Source organism: Uranotaenia lowii, chromosome 3 (genome assembly GCF_029784155.1).
Source record: "Uranotaenia lowii strain MFRU-FL chromosome 3, ASM2978415v1, whole genome shotgun sequence".
In the NCBI taxonomy this organism is placed as follows: domain Eukaryota; kingdom Metazoa; phylum Arthropoda; class Insecta; order Diptera; family Culicidae; genus Uranotaenia; species Uranotaenia lowii.
Genome location: NC_073693.1, coordinates 18,297,397 through 18,316,648, shown reverse-complemented (window position 1 = coordinate 18,316,648; position 19,252 = coordinate 18,297,397). Strand labels below are relative to the sequence as shown.

The 19,252-nt window shown below is 35.5% G+C and overlaps 2 protein-coding genes across 2 annotated transcripts in view; one reads left to right on the top strand and one right to left on the bottom strand.

The window, feature by feature from the left end:
* The window catches only part of LOC129751307 (myocyte-specific enhancer factor 2), a 225,004-nt gene that overhangs the window by 170,464 nt on the left and 35,288 nt on the right, over positions 1-19,252 (bottom strand). The window lies entirely within an intron of this gene.
* LOC129752012 (uncharacterized) lies at positions 1,642-2,922 on the top strand. The gene is made up of 2 exons (XM_055747803.1): positions 1,642-2,392; positions 2,453-2,922. Exons 1-2 carry the CDS (start codon positions 1,642-1,644, stop codon positions 2,920-2,922), a joined length of 1,221 nt encoding a protein of 406 aa, XP_055603778.1.

The window sequence follows — 19,252 nt, the reverse complement described above, 5'->3', positions numbered from 1 at the left end:
GAGTTGATTGTGAGGATAAAGAGTCAATGATAAGAGAGCAGAGTTGCTAGTAAGAGAGGATTCAGTTGAATGTGAGAAAGAAAAGAATGCGGTGTAGAAGAGAAGAGTATAGTGAGAAGAAACACAGATAAGTTAAATATGAGAGAGAGAAAATGAATGTGAAAGAGAAGAGTTGAGTGAGAGACAGAAGAGTTGAGAAAATAAGAATTATGTCTTAGACTTAATTGCTGCTTCATGAAGTTACAGAGTAAAAATAGAATAAAATTTATTGAAATTTTTTCAAGATTCATAATTTCAGCTTCCGAAATTTTTAATAGAAGATTTCAGACTACCTTTACTCGTCTCGTAAATAACGAAAGTTTTCCCCAAATTCTCACGCCCCAAGTTCAATGTTCCACTGGCAATAAAAGGCAATGAATATTCCTGGTACTTCGTTCCTCCTCCAGACTCCTGGCCGACACGAGGGTAAGAAAAATGTGCGCGCTCCAGAGAACGACAGCACGTGTCATGACAGCAGGACTCTCTCCCTGGATCCTGTTTCTCTTCCGGTCTGTCTTTCTTCCAGCAGTTGCTTTTCTATTGAGTCGAGCCGTCATGATGAAGTTGATTTGTTTGGATGTTGTTAAGCCAGAAGTTTGAGGATGCCTTATATTATAGGTAAGGTGCATGAGATGAGTTTGGGAAGCCGTGTGCGTGTGTCTGGGGGTGGCGGGAGGAAGATGTGCACCCGAGCAATTAGAATGATGCTTCTTTCGTTTTAATGATGCTGACAGTTGATCCTCTGGTATTGTTGAGCTTTTCGGGGGTATTTTTTTTTTCTTTGGTCGGAAGGTCTCAACGCAACGAAACCACACCAAATGAGAATGTTTGTCGTTTTCGATGGAAAAGCAAAACGGCTTTGACATTGAAATTTTGAGACAAAAATCTGTATGATTGAAGAATTTAACTTTTGTAAGTCTCAACTAATATTGAAATTCAAATTTTAAATTTCAAATTTCAAATCACTTTAAAAGAACTATGAAACTAGGAAAAAAATCAAACACTCTGTATCCTAATGCACGCATGAACTCTTCTTTTAGGATCTTATCTGTAGTAGAAAAAAAATAAAAATTGGAATTGATTCTTGAAGTTATACCAACAATTTTGAACATAGTTAAACAAGTTGAACAAATAATTTTGAACGAATTTTGCGCACGCCAGAAATTGAGAAATAATTGTTGCTTTTCGAAGTTAAAACTTTTAATGCATTTCATCTTTCAAGAATGATATATAAATAACTCTAGAATCATAAATCCGAATTGCAATTGCATATTGCAAATCAAAACTGTGAACAGAAATAGTGAATGAATATTCAAAAATTATTTTTGTGATTTTAAAAATAAATATTGACCTATGCCACCCACTCTGTCTTTTCGCGCCACCCACAAAAAATCCCACCCAAGCGCGGAAAAAAACCGCGCGCCCGCCGGCCGCCATTTCCGCGAGTGGGTGTTGCCCACGCGTATCCATGGAAACGCGCGCGATTCGCGTCGCGCACAAGCTACTTCGATTGGCGCGGATGGACCAAGCATTTAGTTCAGTTTAGCTAGTGACGCGTTTCGGTTGAGATTCGACCTCTGAAAGTTTTCCCAGGGTGAAAAAATGGAATACAAACTGGAAACTGTGACCAAGTCTTACGAAAAATATCGAAACCTTCGATTTCCGTTGAAGATTTGGATTTTGCTGAACGCGCGTGGAAACCGTTTTTTGCGCTGGAATCGAACGAAGACGCTGATTGAGTTGGATCGAGAAGGTACGGAGGCGTTTTTGCAGCGGCTCGATTCCATTTTCCGATGCAAGCAACTGACTACCTTCTTTTGGTTGCTGGATTTTTACGGATTTGAGCCGGTGACGGAAAATGAGAGCAAAATGGACGAGGACAAGAATTTGTTGCTGTATAAGCACGTTTCTTTCAACGGAGAAAATCGAGCTTATTTCGAGCAGTTGCTTCGAAGTCCGAGACAGAGGGAAGTAATCGACCAGGAACAGGGCGGATGTTCCATGCATCAGGCTCGGATTGTTCGGAACCACAAGGAGATGGAAACGGGTTGTTCGGTGGAAGCCACCCGTTCCCAGCTTTCGTCCAATAGCTTTGCTCAGGATAAGTTCAATTTTCTGATGGAAACCAAGTCCCTAGAGCTGTCGATTCGAGAGGCTTATGCCAACATGGCTGTTGGAGAGGACGGAGTGGTCCCGATTATTGAAGTTCCTGGAGTTTATTGCGATGAACCGTCTGCTGATATTCCAGGGTACACCAAAGAGCGAAAAATTGCTGGCAATTATGGTCAGGTCAACTTGGAAGATTTGAAAAGATTCTTTGGAAATTATCTACCGGTTTACGATGATTCTGTTGGTAAGTTGCTTGAAAAAAAAAACGAATTTCTCGATACAAAACTAAAAAAAAAATTTTCAGAGGCTCAAAATGCACGGGATCCCGAAGAACCGGAACAGGTCGATAAGAGTGACGATGAATTCGAGTTCAAAGCGGATTCCCCAAAAATTGCTTCGCCAGCAAAATCCGTTTCACCGAAGTCATCTCCATCGCCTCCACCTCAAGTGTTCAACACTTTGGACACTTTCAATTACAACGAAGAAACCAGCAGCGCTTCCGGAATGGCGACCGAAAATCTGGAACCAATCCTGAACTTCGAGGTATCCAATACGATTGTCCCAGGGGGAGAACCGGGCGAAATGGAGTTGTCGTTTTCCATCAATTTGCCAATTCCGAGGGCGGCTGCCACTGCTGCTGCCGTTGAGGAAGAGCAGCCTGAACCAAGTACCGTCATCGATGATGATAGCAAATGCTCCGAGCTGTTCAATCCGGCCCAGTTTCAGCTGTGTGCCGATATCAGGGAGACGTTTGATTTGCTTAATGAATTTTGAATAAAATCCGAATGAACAATTGTAAATATTTTAAGGCATAATTGTAAATAAATGAAATTCATCTTACAGCTATCAACTTCTTATGAAAAAGAAAACCATACCGGAAATGCTTTAAGTTTTAATGAGTTATTTAACTTAAAATAATAATTTGAGAATCAAAATTAGGATTTGACACAAAGATACAGATTTTCACCTTATTTTTTCAAAATAGATTCGAGGTTCCAATCCGGACTTGAAGGTTATATTTGAATGCAGTTTTCAATTTTTGAGATTCAGATTTAAAATTAAGGTTTCAGATATCGATTCAGATTTCAAATTTCATGTAGGAGCGTATGTAAATATTAGATTTAACATACAGATATCGGATTTCCAAATCTAAATTTAACTGTCAAAACTGTTTCAAAAGCTTTGTGTTTGTTATACATCAAACGATACCTTTTATCCTCAACTAGCATTCAACTGCGATTTTTGAAGAAAAAAATTATTGTTTTCTGATTTACCACGGAATTGTCAAAATATTACAGCAAAAATACCTATACCTTTATGATATTTTATAATTTCATCACAAAAAAACATCGGATAGATTGTGGTCTTCTTCAATTGATATTTTTTTGGTGATTTACGACGAAAAGGAAGAGCTGTTTTTTTACGATTCGGTTTACTGAATCCCAGCCATCCTAAAAAAAAACTTTTTTTGTCGCATGTTTCTTTTACGGCCGTTGTCAATATTTGAATTTCAATCATCCTCAAAAAAATTGCCGCGTGTTTCTTTCACGGCCGTCGCACGATATTTTATTTTCGTCGTAAATCGCCGAAAAATATCAATTAAAAAATATTATAGAATGTCAAAAAAAAATTAATTATCTTAACTATGATTGAATCACATAAAATAGTCGTAATTATCATAAGTTTCTCTCAATTTTGACATAATCGAAAAAATAACTTTTTCTTTATATGTATTTTTTTCCCAATTTAACCGAGTGTAAAAACTTTTTAAAAATGCTGATAGTGTTTCAACTGTACGATTTATCCAACTTATCAAAAAAAATCAAAGGGAAATTCTCGTGACTGTGAGAAGACAATATTCCGGTCAAATTAGGTCAAAATTGGGTGTACACTAGGGTGGCCCAAAATTAAACTATGGCTGGGATTCAGGGGGCTCAAGCTTCAAATGATAGCTTTGGGTGTAAGAAACAATATTTTGTATGGCGGCCACTCAGAAAAATGATGTTTAGAGGTCGCATTGGTTCGATTTTTGGAAAAAGACCATTTTTTCGACATTTTGTCCTAATAACATTTTCAGATCTTGAAAAAGTATCAAACATGTGTTTCTTATAATTTTTAAATTTTCTGTATAATGAAGGTTTTAAACAAAAAAAAAATTATAGAGACTGTTTTGGACACTCGATTTGTATGTATGATTTTTTAAATTACGCAATACTATTAATTTTTGAAAAAAAAAATTACAATTCATAAAAAAGTGTACTTTGGATTAGAATTTTCAATCAACATTGAATTCAAAAGATGCGCAACGTTATGATGTGTAATTTTGCAGAAGAAAGTGTATAGCTATAACTTATCGTTTCAGAGTAATTCAAGTTTCACTGTGGGAAAAAGTCACAATTTCCAAATTTTTGCTAAGAATTGTTTCGAATTATGATGCGGACGAGTATCGAGAAATCTAATAACCAAATAAATTCCGGATATCATTTTTTTCATCATTTTATCGATCCTTAAATCACTAGAAAGAACAATCCAAAGTTTCTAGATTTTTCATTGATTAAAGGTCGTGTTACACATACTTGGATGACGGTTTGGTGAATGTGTTATGGCTACAACTACTAAATAAATAAAAAATAAAAAACTAAAAACTAGTCATGTTTCTTCCTGCTGAATCAAGGATCGATAAAAGGATTTAAAAGTTTAATATCAGAAATTGAAATTTGTTACTTTTTCACACAGAAAAACTTGAATAACTTTTTAACGACAAGTTATAGCTAAACACTTTCTTCTGCAAAGTTACACATCATAACTTTGCGCATCTTTCGTTTTCAATGTTGATTGAAAATCTTAATCCAAAGTACATTTTTTTATGAATTATAAATTTCTTTTACAAACATTCATAGTATTGCTTAATTTAAAAAATCATACATACATTTCAAGAGTCCAAAACAGTCCCAATATTTTTTTTTTGTTTAAAACTTAAATTAAACAAAAAATTTAAAAATTTTAAGAGACACATGTTTGATACTTTTTCAAGATCTGAAAGTGTTATTAGGACAAAATGTTGGAGAAATGGCCTATTCCAAAAGTCGAACCAGTCCGACCTCTAAACTGAGTCGCCGCGTTACAAAAGTTTGTTTCTTACACCCTAAACAATCATTTGAAGGTTGAGCCCCCTGAATCCCAAACATAGTGCAATTTTGGGCCATCCTAGTGTACACTCATTTTTGAGAATGACTGTACGTCATAAAGATTATAAGAATTCAAATATATTCAAATCCAAAAATATTCACACAATTATATGAAGAAGTTTTAAAGAGGCATTCAAAATGTAAACTGAAATTCAAATGAAAATAAATATTGAAACTTCATATTTAGTTCAATTCGAATTTAGACTAAGTAGAAAAAAAAACTAATTTAAAGCAGTGACTCGGAAGCGGAATAAAAGCGTAGTTGATTGACTCTGTAAAGTTTTCATGAATTACAAGCCCAATCGAATCAGGATGTGGCAAAGAAGGTAATTTTTTCTTTCTTGTTCGTCCAGTAGACCTGGAAATATACCGGATTTGAAATCTATAAGGTAGGAAAGCCGACTAGCCTTATCAAATAATAAATACGATGACCAAATCGTATGTAAGAAAATTTTACCGCAAATTGTTCTGAAATCTGAAATCTTCGTAATAGACAACGAAACGTTCTATGAAATGAGCGGCTGGCATAATTCCGGTCAGAATGTTTTTTTTTGTTTGGAAAGACCAGCTTCAAGTTACCAAAAGTCGCATAGTTACTTAATCGTGTAAATTAAAAGTTTGGCTGAATAAAAGCTGAACTCAAGAGAAATAACAACCATTTTTCGTTAGTACTCAGTTTGGACTTCTGAACGAACATGAAAAGTCCATAGAAGTATCATTGAACATTTTTGTGCGTTCTAAGCGAGTTAGAATTCGAGAAAATTCGAAAATCTTAAACAACCGTGCTTTTTAATGAACTTCTTCTTTAAGTTCCATGCAGAACTTTTAACGAACTTTTTAGTTCCATGCGGAACTTCTATGGAAATTTGGTATTGTTCGAGTTGTGTCGAAATATCTCCCATTAATTATTCGCATTAGCCTAAATTTTTTTTCAAAGGCTTTCTTAATTGGTAATTTTTTCCAAAAAAAAAAGGTTTTCCTTTTCCTAAGTCGATTGTGAGTTGGACAAAAATGGATGGAGGGAGAAACGCCAAAAATATAAAAACTATTTGGAAAATGTAGATTTAACAGCAATATTCAAAGCTTCTATCCAGCTTTGACTATGAAACTTGAAAGTATCGATAAGAACTTAAAATCTCAGCTGACTAGATCGCTATAGAGTCTTCAATCAGGGTTGAGTAAGCTTCTAAGAGACCATTCTATGAAACTTTTAGTTACTTGGGGCCTGAGTCCTTTTCCTAGAAAGTGCCATGAGAAAAAATTGACAAATTTGCTGCAATCTTTGTTGGTTTTGGAGCTATCTCAAAAATCGCTTGACAGATTGTCACCCAATTTTGCAGATGTAATGATTACCTAATTGAGCTAAAAATTTCATAAAATTTCATTGACGCTATGAAAAGTCGTTTATAATGGTGTTGCGAATCGCTATTCCAACCTCATAGTGAAAAGATCTTATAAAATGACGTCTAAAGTCAGTTTAAAACGGATAAATAATGATTTCGCTCCCGCGCACTTCGAGTGAGAAAATCATCGTATGTTCGCTCTGCAACCAGCAGTGTATCCAGATGGCTAAAAATCAGATGGGAGTTGAGAAATATTGACCAATGAGAGAACTGGAAAATATTGTCGCTGGCAACGATTTGAAGGCTATGAGAGCGGAAACTTGCGCTCTCTTGCATTCTTCCGATAGGTACGAATAAGGTGTCGGATAGTGCCCATTTGGTGTAGTTTTAATCGCTTCAGAAAGAAATAAAATATACGTATGTATATTGCCTCCACTTTGGTAGGTAAATGTTGTTTTTTCAAGTTTCATACGATCATTCTATAATGTATATGGAACGTATGTCAAAACAACATAAGAATATAGCTACAAAAATGTTTTCTTGGAAATGAGATACATCTATTATTGTATCAATTTTAAGAAGAAACATAAGCTTCATTCGGCCGAATACCTACACTCAAAGAAGAGAATGCAAAATTTTGGTGATACGGTGAAAATTTGGTCAATATCAACTTGACGTATTTCTTTCAATTTGGCATTTAAAAAACCTGAACACCCCTCATTTTGAAGGTGTGTGTGTGTGTGTGTTCATATTTTGATTTTGCTATTTACTCTTGAGTTGTCAAAATGCCGTCCAAGGAAGAAGAGCAGCCTAGCAAAATTTTGCTCGCGCATCGCGAAAATCCGAGCTACTCGCACGCAAAGCTGGCAAAATCGCTAAAAGTTGCCAAATCAAACCATTACAAATGTAATTAAAGTGTTTGGGGAACGTTTGTCGACAGCCAGGAAGTCTGGATCGGGGGGAAATCGAAAACCGGAAGCCGCTGAGACGACAAAGAGAGTTGCCGGTAGTTTCAAGCGAAACCCTAACCTCTCTCTCCGAGATGCCGCAAATAAGTTGGGTGTATCGTCTACAACCGTCCATCGAGCCAAAAAACGAGCCGGACTATCGACTTACAAGAAGGTAGTGACTTCAAATCGCGATGATAAAAAAAAATACGAAGGCCAAAGCGCGATCCCGGAGGCAGTACACGACGATGCTGACGAAGTTTGACTGCGTGGTAATGGACGACGAAACCTACGTCAAGGCCGACTACAAGCAGCTTCCGGGACAGGAGTTTTATACGGCAAAAGGAAGGGGAAAGGTAGCAGATATTTTCAAGCACATGATACTGTCACGAAGAAATATCTGGTTTGGCAAGCCATCTGTACCTGTGGCTTGAAAAGCAGCATTTTCATAGCTTCCGAGACTGTCAACCAAGAAATTTACGTGAAAGAGTGTTTGAATAAACGTCTGCTGCCTTTCCTGAAGAAACACGGTTGTTCCGTACAGTTTTTGCCGGATTTGACATCTTGCCATTACGGTAGAAATGCCATGGAGTGGTACGCCGCCAACAACGTGCAGATGGTTCTCAAGGACAAGAACCCTCCCAACACGCCAGAGCTCCGCCCAATTGAGCAATACTGGGCTATTGTCAAGCGGAACCTAAAGAAGACCAAAAAACTGCTAAGGACGAGCAGCAGTTCAAGGCAAACTGGCTTTCTGCGGCGAAGAAGGTGGACAAGGTGGCTGTACAAAATCTGATGACAGGGGTTAAGCGTAAGGCCCGGCAATTCGGATTTGGAAAAGCGGAAGCCTAACTGAATATTTTTCCTAAATTTTATACTTATTAAACTTGAAAAAGAAATTTTATTTGATTTTTTAAATAAACGATTTCACCGATTTACACGCGTTTTCCCTTGATCAAATCTTGACCGTATCACCCTTTATAAATATCTACATATGTACAATTTTTATAAAATCTTTGAAACTTTCAGTATCTTGATTATTCGACTTCTGGTAACCCTATTCTACGGTAAGTAATGTTTGGTAAGCATTTGTCAACAACTAAATTTATTTCCTGTAATTTTTTACTCACAGTTTGCCGATAAGTTCCTAAACTGATATCTTCCATTTTATCAATAACAATATCGGCAGTTTCCTTGCAAAACTATCTCAATCCTTCAGTACTTTCTCAACAACAACTTTCTGCTTTCATCAACCCAATCTGTCAGCGTCCATGCGACGATTCGATACTACACGCTCAGACACATACACCCATTCGATTTTACACGCTGCTAACTTCGTTTCCGAATCTGGGTAATTTTCTAGAGTTACTCACTTTCGGGAAACTGACCGAACAAAAGCCAGAAAAGCACTACTGGCATAAAGATTCGAGCTCCCAAGCAAAGTTATGCATGACCACTACATGTCATCTAAACAAAAAAAATATGTTATGGGATTTTCATCCTCTTGGATAATTTATCCCAAAATTAAAAAAATTAAGTGAGAATCGAACCCATCGCAAAATTCTTATTTCGTCTTGCCGGTCCAGTAACTTAACCAGTGTATCAACTGAGTCAGTTAGTAAACGAAGGTTTATTGTCATAGTTCTTCCGCCACACCCGACCACGAAAAAAACGCACTGCGTTGGCCGTCCGCCGTTTAAACGGTGGTTTTTTTTTTCATCCTTCTTTGTCTTTAATGGGAACGATGGGTTCGGTCCTTTTTGTCTTGTGATGAGAAATGGGATGCCAGCAATGAGAAAGCTTGTTGTGCCGGTACGGCATAGAATTTTATGCCGATAAATCCACCTCCAATAAAGGTCAATATTGGAGTAAAGTTTGAAATGTGGGTGTTGTTGCTCTATTAATTATATACATCTCTAGCAGAGAATAACACAAATTGCTTTTGGTTTACGACTAATTAAGACGATCTTCGACAAGAAAAAAAAAAGTTTTCAGAAAAGCTAAGCAATTTATTCGAAAATTTGAGATTAACCTTGCCTGACAGTTCACATCTCTAAATCTATCCGAACCCTGCCACATTATTGACCCTCCAAGAAAATCGAATCAACGAACTGCCTTCCAATCCGGAAGAAACATCAAGATGGATTGGCGCGCACGACGACGCACTCTGTTAATTATGCATGATTATGATGGGACTCCGGGACAGTGCATATGCAAAGTTGATGAACTCCGCCGCTACCGAGCATCGGTGGACGGAGAAAGAAGGCCCCGCCCCAGGGGAACTCGGGGCCCTGGTTTGATTGATAAGATAGCAAGTGGACTGCTGCAGAAGCCTAACGATGTACGCGAGTGCATCATCATTCTTGGTCTAGGTCTGTTTGTAAGTGACCAACCCGAGCAACGTGGAGAAGTAATGACGTGACATAAGTTGTCAGATCCAGTTTTTCAGAACCTGCACCGGGATTATCACCAGAGAACAGTCACAACGACGACGGAAGGAGAGATGCTCATAATTATGTTGAAGGTAATCGAGTGCTGCTTAAGGTAGGTGATGCAGAATTTGGATCGATTTTATGTTATCGTAAACATAAATTTCAAAGAACATTTTTCAACAATGTATTTATATGTTTTCAAAGAGATTTAGAAGAAAAAAAAACTTCTGAACCAGACGCCACCCTAGCGATGATGACGAAACACGGAGTGGAATGTTCGACCCATGTTCGCCAAGGATGCATCATTGCTGGGGATGATGTGATTGACCACAGGTGGCACGGGTTCTGTCGACGATGATAGAGTTGGAAAAATTCTTAAAAATTTTACCGCTGTTTGTCTGCATGATAATTTAATTGTTGTAAGTCCCTAACTGCAGATACCGAATTTGTGTTTTAAATCATTCAAAAATTTATAATTCATACATTACATTCAAAAAATTTAAAACAATAGTCATATAAAATTGTTCAACAGATCTCATGAGTCAGAAAAGTACAGATGTAAGTTGAATGTTAGGGATCTTTCAAAAAAATCCCACTAGTCGAGAGCTAAAAACGAATAAGACGAGTAGATGTTGTCGCATCATCTTCGCTTGGGTTGATGGAAATCACGAGTGCAGATCTGCAGTTGGACGTTGGCCTGGTGCCAACAGCGTCACTGTTTGAGAACTCAGACTGAGTGAATCTAATAAAAAAAGGAAAAAACTAACAAGACACTCTCGAAAGCGATATGAAAGAATGTTCCGTACAAATACGCCACCGTTGATCGCGCGTAGGGGCGCATGGTGTTAGAATGGACACAAGCAATCAAAAGTTCCATAAAACAGGTACGAAAAAGCTCATTCAGTCCCATCGTTATTGATTTAAAGTTCGTTCTAAAGGGTGATACGGTCAAAACTTGGTCAAGGGAAACGCGTGTAAATCGGTGAAATCATTTATTTAAAAAATCAAATTAAATTTATTTTTCAAGTTTAATTAGTATGAAATTCAGGAAAAATATTCAGTTAGGCTTCCGCTTTTCCAAATCCGAATTGCCTGGCCTTACGCTTAACCCCTGCCATCAGATTTTGTACAGCCACCTTGTCCACCTTCTTCGCCGCAGAAAGCCAGTTTGCCTTGAACTGCTGCTCGTCCTTAGCAGTTTTTTTTTGGTTTTCTTCAGGTTCCGCTTGACAATAGCCCAGTATTTTTCAATTAAGCGGAGCTCTGGCGTGTTGGGAGGGTTCTTGTCCTTGAGAATCACCTGCACGTTGTTGGCGGCGTATCACTCCATGGCCTTTTTACCGTAATGGCAAGATACCAAATCCGGCAAAAACAGTACGGAACAACCGTGTTTCTGTAGGAAAGGCAGCAAACGTTTATTCAAACACTCTTTCACGTAAATTTCTTGGTTGACAGTCCCGGAAGCTATGAAAATGCTGCTTTTCAAGCCACAGGTACAGATGGCTTGCCAAACCAGATATTTCTTCGCGAACTTTGATAGTTTCATGTGCTTGAAAATATCTGCTACCTTTCCCCTTCCTTTTGCCGTATAAAACTCCTGTCCCGGAAGCTGCTTGTAGTCGGCTTTGACGTAGGTTTCGTCGTCCATTACCACGAAGCCAAACTTCGTCGTTTTTTGGCTCGATGCAAGGTTGTAGACGATACACTCAGCTTATTTGCGGCATCTCGGAGAGAGAGGTTAGGGTTTCGCTTGAAACTACCGGCAACTCTCTTTGTCGTCTCAGCGGCTTCCGGTTTTCGATTTCCCTCCGATCCAGACTTCCTGGCTGTCGACAAACGTTCCCCAAACACTTTAATTATATTTGTAACGGTTGATTTGGCAACTTTTAGCGATTTTGCCAGCTTTGCGTGCGAGTAGCTCGGATTTTCGCGATGCGCGAGCAAAATTTTGATACGCTGCTCTTCTTCCTTGGACGGCATTTTGACAACTGAAGAGTGAAATCCAAAATCAAAATAGGAGCAACATTCTACACACACACACACACACACACACACACACACACACACACACACACACACACACACACACACACACACACACACACACACACACACACACACACACACACACACACACACACACACACACACACACACACACACACACACACACCTTGAAAATTAGGGGTGTTCAGGTTTTTTAACACTAAAAGGACTAGCAAATTTAATATACCTATTCGGACCGTGACCAGTCAAAATGACTGGTAAAGGGGAAATTATTTGTATCATAATATTTTTTACTTTTTTTTTTGAAATTATTTTGTTATTTTTTCGATAACATTTTTGTTATAAAATGAAAATATTTTTTCACCATGGGTGCACGGAATCACCTCATTTTGGCATAGTTGACGGATGCTTGTATGTAAGAAAATGAATATTTCAAATAATTATCAAAAAACTCGAACACATTATCAATTTAATTTTAAAATCATGTTAGATGGCTATGGGTATTGACCATGGGTGCACGGTTTCACTTCAATTTTATTTTAGTAGATATTTTCTAGCATTCATCGCTCTAAAATTTTTCAACACGTTGCCTATAAGTTAAATCTGATATTGTAGGTTTTGAAGCATATTTTTTCTTTAAGTAGAGCAATTTACCATGAGTGCACGGATTCACCGTCATTCATCCAAAATCATTTTTTTGCCGGCTAAAGGTAAAGAATAAATACTTTTAAAAATTCAAATGAAAATTTGTGTTATATACATGGTTTTTCACTATGGGTGCACGGATTCACCGCATTTTAATCAAATATTGGACTTTTTGCAAATTTTTAAAAAGCATTTTTACAAATCTTAATTGAATCAACGTCGAAACCATGTCTTTCTTGTTGAGACATACTGGTTTAAATAACGATTTTTATTTTAAGATCCGTTTTTTTTTATTCCTGGAAATGAAATATTCCAATTATATCTTGAATTAATAAATCTATTTATTTATTATTAAAAAACCGGGTTTTGCAATCTTATATTTATCTGATAAGATCTGATCAACATCCAAGAAATTGGAAAACGGTTACCATGGACCGAGTGAATTTTAGGAATTATATGCATCAAGTTATGTCGTGCAGTGGAAAACGGTGAAAAAAAATAATGAATCAACATTGTCAAATGTACACGTTGATTTGTTTTTCCTTAAAAGTTTTAAAATTTTAGTTTAGTTCAAAAATAAGTCAAAAACTATTTATTTCTATATAATTTACAACGGCGAATTTACAGCCATTCCGTGCACCCTTGTTGAAATATCTTAGCACCGATGTGGTCTATCAGATAGGCTGGCGCGAGTCTTGTCTAGGTATGCCAGGCGTACTGGGTTCGATTCCCGGTATCGGCAAGAAAACTCTTGGGTTCAAACCCCATAAGTTGCCGACAGGTAAGATGTGTTTCCTCTTATAATAAGAATGTTCAATAAGAATGTTCAATCAGTTGCCAGCTGGCCAGGTATATACACGGGTGCCGGAATACCTGTAAGTGAACTTGGATTGGAAATTTGTCGAACCTAATAATCTAAGAATGCATGTGAATACATACCGTCAAACGGGGCATCATGCAAAAGCAGGGTTAGATGCAACATTTGTATACCACAACATTCATTCTATTTTTATTTCAATATACTGTAATAAAGTTATCATTAAATGATAACAAATTGATGATGACATTCATTCTATTTTTATTTCAATATACTGTAATAAAGTTATCATTAAATGATAACAAATTGATGATGACATATTTTGAACATCGTGAAGGGGTTTTTTAAAGTTTTTGATTCTCATAAAAAATTTAAAAAATCGAGCAATAAATGTTCAAATTTTTACATTTTTCGATGCCGTAAAAAACTTTACCTAGTATGACGGATTGGCTTAATGATATCACCTACAAACTTTATATTGCTTTCATTATCTTATATTAACACTGTTGGTAAATATTTTTATAATACAGTTAGCTGTCTGGGGCAAAATGCAACAAAATGCAACAAAATGCAAATCAGAACTAAATCTCATAAATGGCGTTTCCATATGCTGGGATATGATTGTTTTGCATTATGCGTTTGTTTACATTCAAATTTCATCCATCCTAAGATTTATTTTCATGATTTAAGCTAAAAGAATATTTTGTAGTATTTTTTACCCCTAAATGTATGCAGCATATTAACACCTTTTTCTTTAAAAAAATTTTTGACATAAAAAATGAAAAATGTAATTCGAAAAAAACCAAAAATTACTGCAATTAGTGCTTTATGCGTTATGGCATCACAAATATATCAAAAACTATAAATTTTCAAACGTTTTTATTCGAATTTTTATGAATAACAGAGTTTGTTGCAACTTACCCCTTTTTCTTAGTAGGGCGAAAATCTCATGTTTTTGTATATTTAAAAATAACTGGTAAAACCAATAATTTTTCTGACTACGTAAGTTTGGTATCCTATCAACCTTAAAACTTTTGATGTACAAGAGGTATGATTATCTGTAAGCATTAAGATTTTAGAAGCCATTAAAGTTGAAAAGTGTTGCATGTTGCCCCAGTTGACGGTACTTGGGCAGAAACTGCGGTGAATCCGTGCACCCATGGTGGATAACCAACATATCAAAAATATTCCGTGCACCTTTGTTGAAATATCATTTGAATTATTCAGTTTCATAGCTGATGTCTTCAAATTTGAATAAATGAGTACACAATCATGATTATTTGACTCATTCTAGTTTAATATAAAACATATTTATCACCTAAAACTACTCGATTACTCGAATGAACATGTACTAAATACAACATAACTTTTACAAATCATGATTAAATTTCGCCAAATTTTGACAGAAAGTTCGATTATAGTTGAGCAACAAAACAGACCGAAAAAATTAGAAGTCAAGTGCTTTAAGCGCCACATAGCGACCAATCCGAGAACTTTTTCTACAAATCTTCATGGCTTCGCATAGAAAATCAATCATTTCATAACGAATGACACACTTCTGCCAACCATAAATCACTTAACACTAAACATACCGGCACTCTGTATATACCTATTTATACCGCCGGGGGTCAAATGACCCCTAACACCTTTTCCGCTAAAACTCTCTTGTTTCTTAACCGATTTTTATAAAGTTTATATTTTTGGAAAACTTGTAACGTGACTCAAATATAGTTCTCAGACAATATTGAGCTACAAATATCGATTTTAAAGTTATTCGAAGTCTAAGAAAAAAAGTCCGAAAAAACATGCTTCGGGGAAAAGACTGTAAGTCTGTTAATAAGTGCTCGAAGAAAAATGTACTTAGTGCGTGAAAAAGCTGAGTTAAAAGCTATATGTTGCGCATATGAAATTTTTTTTTTAATTTTTTTTATGATCATGGCCACTAAAAGTGTAGAAAAGTGGTAGTGTCCTAGTCACAGTAGAAATATTTTGAAAAGTGAATTGGAATGTTGACGTAATTTGTGACATTTTGGCATCTTTAGATTTATAAAACACGAAATACAGAATTCTTAACGGTTATTTTAAGGAAGCTATTTTTAGGAAGTTTTATCAATCTGCATTTTCTGAGACTATTCTTTCACCTAAATTTGCTTTGCACTGGATTTTGAGTAGGGGAGAGGCGGGCTATATGCGCATATTAAGGAAAACACTCATTTTCTCCTATACTCCGATAGATAGGAGTCTAAAAACTATAGGCACATGAGCGGACATCTGTTTTCTATACGTAAGAGCAATTTTTCTTTTAAAATCTCTTACAGTTTTTGTGAAAATAATTTTATAATAAAAGAAGTCAAAATAGCCAATTTCCAAAACCGGCGGGCTAAATGCGCATATTTATGTTTTAAGCTATATTTCATTTACACTTGCAATATTTTCAAATTATTTAGTTGAAAATGGTAGACACGGATGTTAAGCATACGTCAAGGCTGAAATTTTGGTGAAATTTTTTACATCACTAGTTCTTTTGCATGAAACATAGTTAAGTATGCCATATGGTCATATTTCATGGTAATATTTTGTTCATATTGTATTTATATCGGATCAGTATGAAGTTCTTCTTTTTTCGCTATAAGATCGTGATTTGAGCGTAGATTCAATGTTTAAATGATAGAGAGTAAAAAATTTATAAGAATAATCTATTTTTCTTGATATAGGCATTTAACCTGCCTTGATATGGGCATTCAGAACCTGTCTCTTATTCCAATATTTTATCATCTACAACTTTGCCAAAAGCTTCAATTTGTTGAATTTCAGATCTCCAGATGAATAAGGAAGAAAAACCATTAAAATTTTTGTTCACAGAATCTGTACGCCCAATAATTAAAGTTCAATATATTATAATAAAACTGGCAAAAATCTTGTTTGAATTTTTAAATTTTTTCGACTTTATATAACAATTTAATTTTTTCATGCCATGTGTTAAAAGCGTATTACCCTCAAACTCCACTGATTAGATATGATGAATCTCTAACCATATCGTCAATCAGCTGTATGCGCATATTACCCAACATGCGCATTTAGGAACACTTCCCCCTATATTAACACAAGATTAAGGCAATAAAACTATATGCACAAGAAAGGCCATTTCATACCGGTTCTAGTGATGTAATTATATTGGCGGTGCAATGCTTTAGAAAATTATGATAAATATTTTTCTGAAAGTAAAACCAGAATATTTGCGCTAATGCTTGTTTGTTTTTTCGTTTCCTTTTCATCCGTCTTCGTGTGCGAATTGGCTTTGAGATATTGCCACCCACTGCGCTCGTCTGCCAAGCAAGAACTTGTGACGACTTTTAAAAATTCAGAAACTACTTGCCTATTTTATTTATCATATTTTTGTTAAGCACCGTGTTGACAATGTAATTACATCACTAGAACCAGTATAAAATAGCCTTTCTTGTGAATATAGTTTACCCAAATCTTGCGTTAACATACTAAAAATCCAGTGCAAAGTGGAACGTAAGTTGAGAAATAATCTCAGAAAATCAAAATTGATAAAAAATGTCATAAAAACAGCTACATTTGAATAGACGTCAAATATTCTGTGTTTATTTTTTTTTGTAAATCTAAAGATGCCAAAATGTCACAAATTACGTCAACTTTTCAATTCACTTTTCAAAATTTTTTTATTGTTACTGGAATGACGGTTGATTTATTGAAAAGTACAGTTTTTACACCACTTTTTTACATTTTTTGTTGCCATGATCTGAAAAAATTTTGAACTTTTTTTCCAACATATGCAACATATAGGGGCTGTTCACTAATTACGTAAGCACATAGGGGGGATGGGGGGGATTTACATTTGCTTACGATCTCTTACTAGGGGGGTAGGGGGGGTTTCCAAAAATCTTACGTAAGAAATATTACATTAAAAATTCATCACAGCTACAGCCATACGAAACCATATTACTCAGGTTTTTTTTATTCACTACCTATTTGTTGGCTAATTTTGATGTTATTTTATTTATCTTTTAATGACTTTGAATTAATAAAAAAATGCAGGGTCTATAAAATTGATAGAGAACCAATTCAAACCAACATGCCATCAAAAACACTAAATCACATTATTAAAAAAGATCGTCGCTTTTCGCTTTCCATCATAACAATCTTTTCAATTGAGAAATTAAAAGAAACAACATGAAAAATGGCGCGTTGTGACATCAAGATTTGAATCCATCATATTTCGAAAATGACTTCATCCAGAAAAAATCTTAAAAATCAATATGAAGCGCTTTAAATAATGAATTTCTTGACAGTTTTTCCAGTGATAGACACTACCAACTCTTAATTTTACAAAAGATTTACCAAAAAAATCCTAAAACTTTATCGCTTAACGCTAAATGAGTCTGAGCTTTTAGGTAAGTTGACAACGTGATTGTCGTTAAGCATTTTTGCCCCAACTCTGAATAATATTTTTTAAAAAGATTTTCATGATTTTCAGGTAAAAATCATAACAATTTTTATGGTACCTTGTGCTCACCTGATAGCTCTTTTCAAAATCGGAATTCAGATTTTATATTGTTTATCCGATTGTGGAAATTTATTGAAAATTATTGTTACCTCTAACCAAACATGCCTTGAATAATGTTTTCTTTAATCGTTTATGACATTTCATCTGCTGTTTTGTATAAATTGTGCTTTTCAAATACAGTTTTTCAATTTTACTTAAAAAGTGCTATGCTTTGAAGCATGTATGTATGTCACATTTTTAATATTTTCAAGCTTTTTGTGAAAAAACGTGTTTAATTCTCAAAGAATAAAAAACGTAAGATCTTACTAGGGGGGGAGGGGGGGTTTTGAAAAATCTTACTTTGTCTTACCAGGGGGGGAGGGAGGGTTGAAAATTTCCAAAATCATGCTTACGTAATTAGTGAACGGCCCCATAGCTTTTAACTTCAGCTTTTTAAGGCACTAAGTGAATTTTTCTTCGAGCACTTATTAACAGACTTACAGTCTTTTCCCCGAAGCATGTTATTTTCGGACTTTTTTTCTTAGACTTCGAATAACTTTAAAATTGATGTTTGTAGCTCAATATTGTCTGAGAACTATATTTGAGTCACGTTACAAGGTTTCCAAAAATATAAACTTTGTAAAAATCGGTTAAGAAACAAGAGAGTTTTAGCGGAAAAGGTGTTAGGGGTCATTTGACCCCCGGCGGTATAAATACGTATACCACATACGTATTTCGAAACCTACAAAGTTTAAAAAAAATATTTTTATGAAAAAATACGTGCATTTTGAAAATAAAAATAGTCATGAAGAAAAATTTGCGAAAAAACAATTTTTAAAGGCGTTACAGTCATTTGAAGTTAAAAAAATGTCATTTGACCCCCTCCGGTACAAATATTGTTAAGGCTCATTGTCTTGAATGTAGATTGCAAATGAAACCAAAAGCATGCGAAAAAAATTTATCCTGTTTGAGTTATAGGGTTGTGAATTTTATCAGTCATTCAGGGTTTTAACTTTTTTAGGGTCAATTTGTTGCAAAAATGTCTAATAGTGTGGGAATTTCAATGAACATTAAATTATTTTTTCATGGTTATACAATTTTTCAAAATATAAATCTACTTCTGTATCCTGTTGAGTAGTCTAACTTTTCCTTTAAAAAAAGACAAAGAAAATGATGCGGTGATACGTATCGACTGCGAGCGTTTTGGGAAAATGT

Excerpts from the sequence above, each read along its gene's own strand:
- LOC129752012 (XM_055747803.1), top strand. The coding sequence starts at position 1,642 with ATGGAATACAAACTGGAAACTGTGACCAAGTCTTACGAAAAATATCGA. Across the intron at positions 2,393-2,452 it reads GGTTTACGATGATTCTGTTG|AGGCTCAAAATGCACGGGAT; the intron begins GTAAGTTGCTTG and ends AAAAATTTTCAG.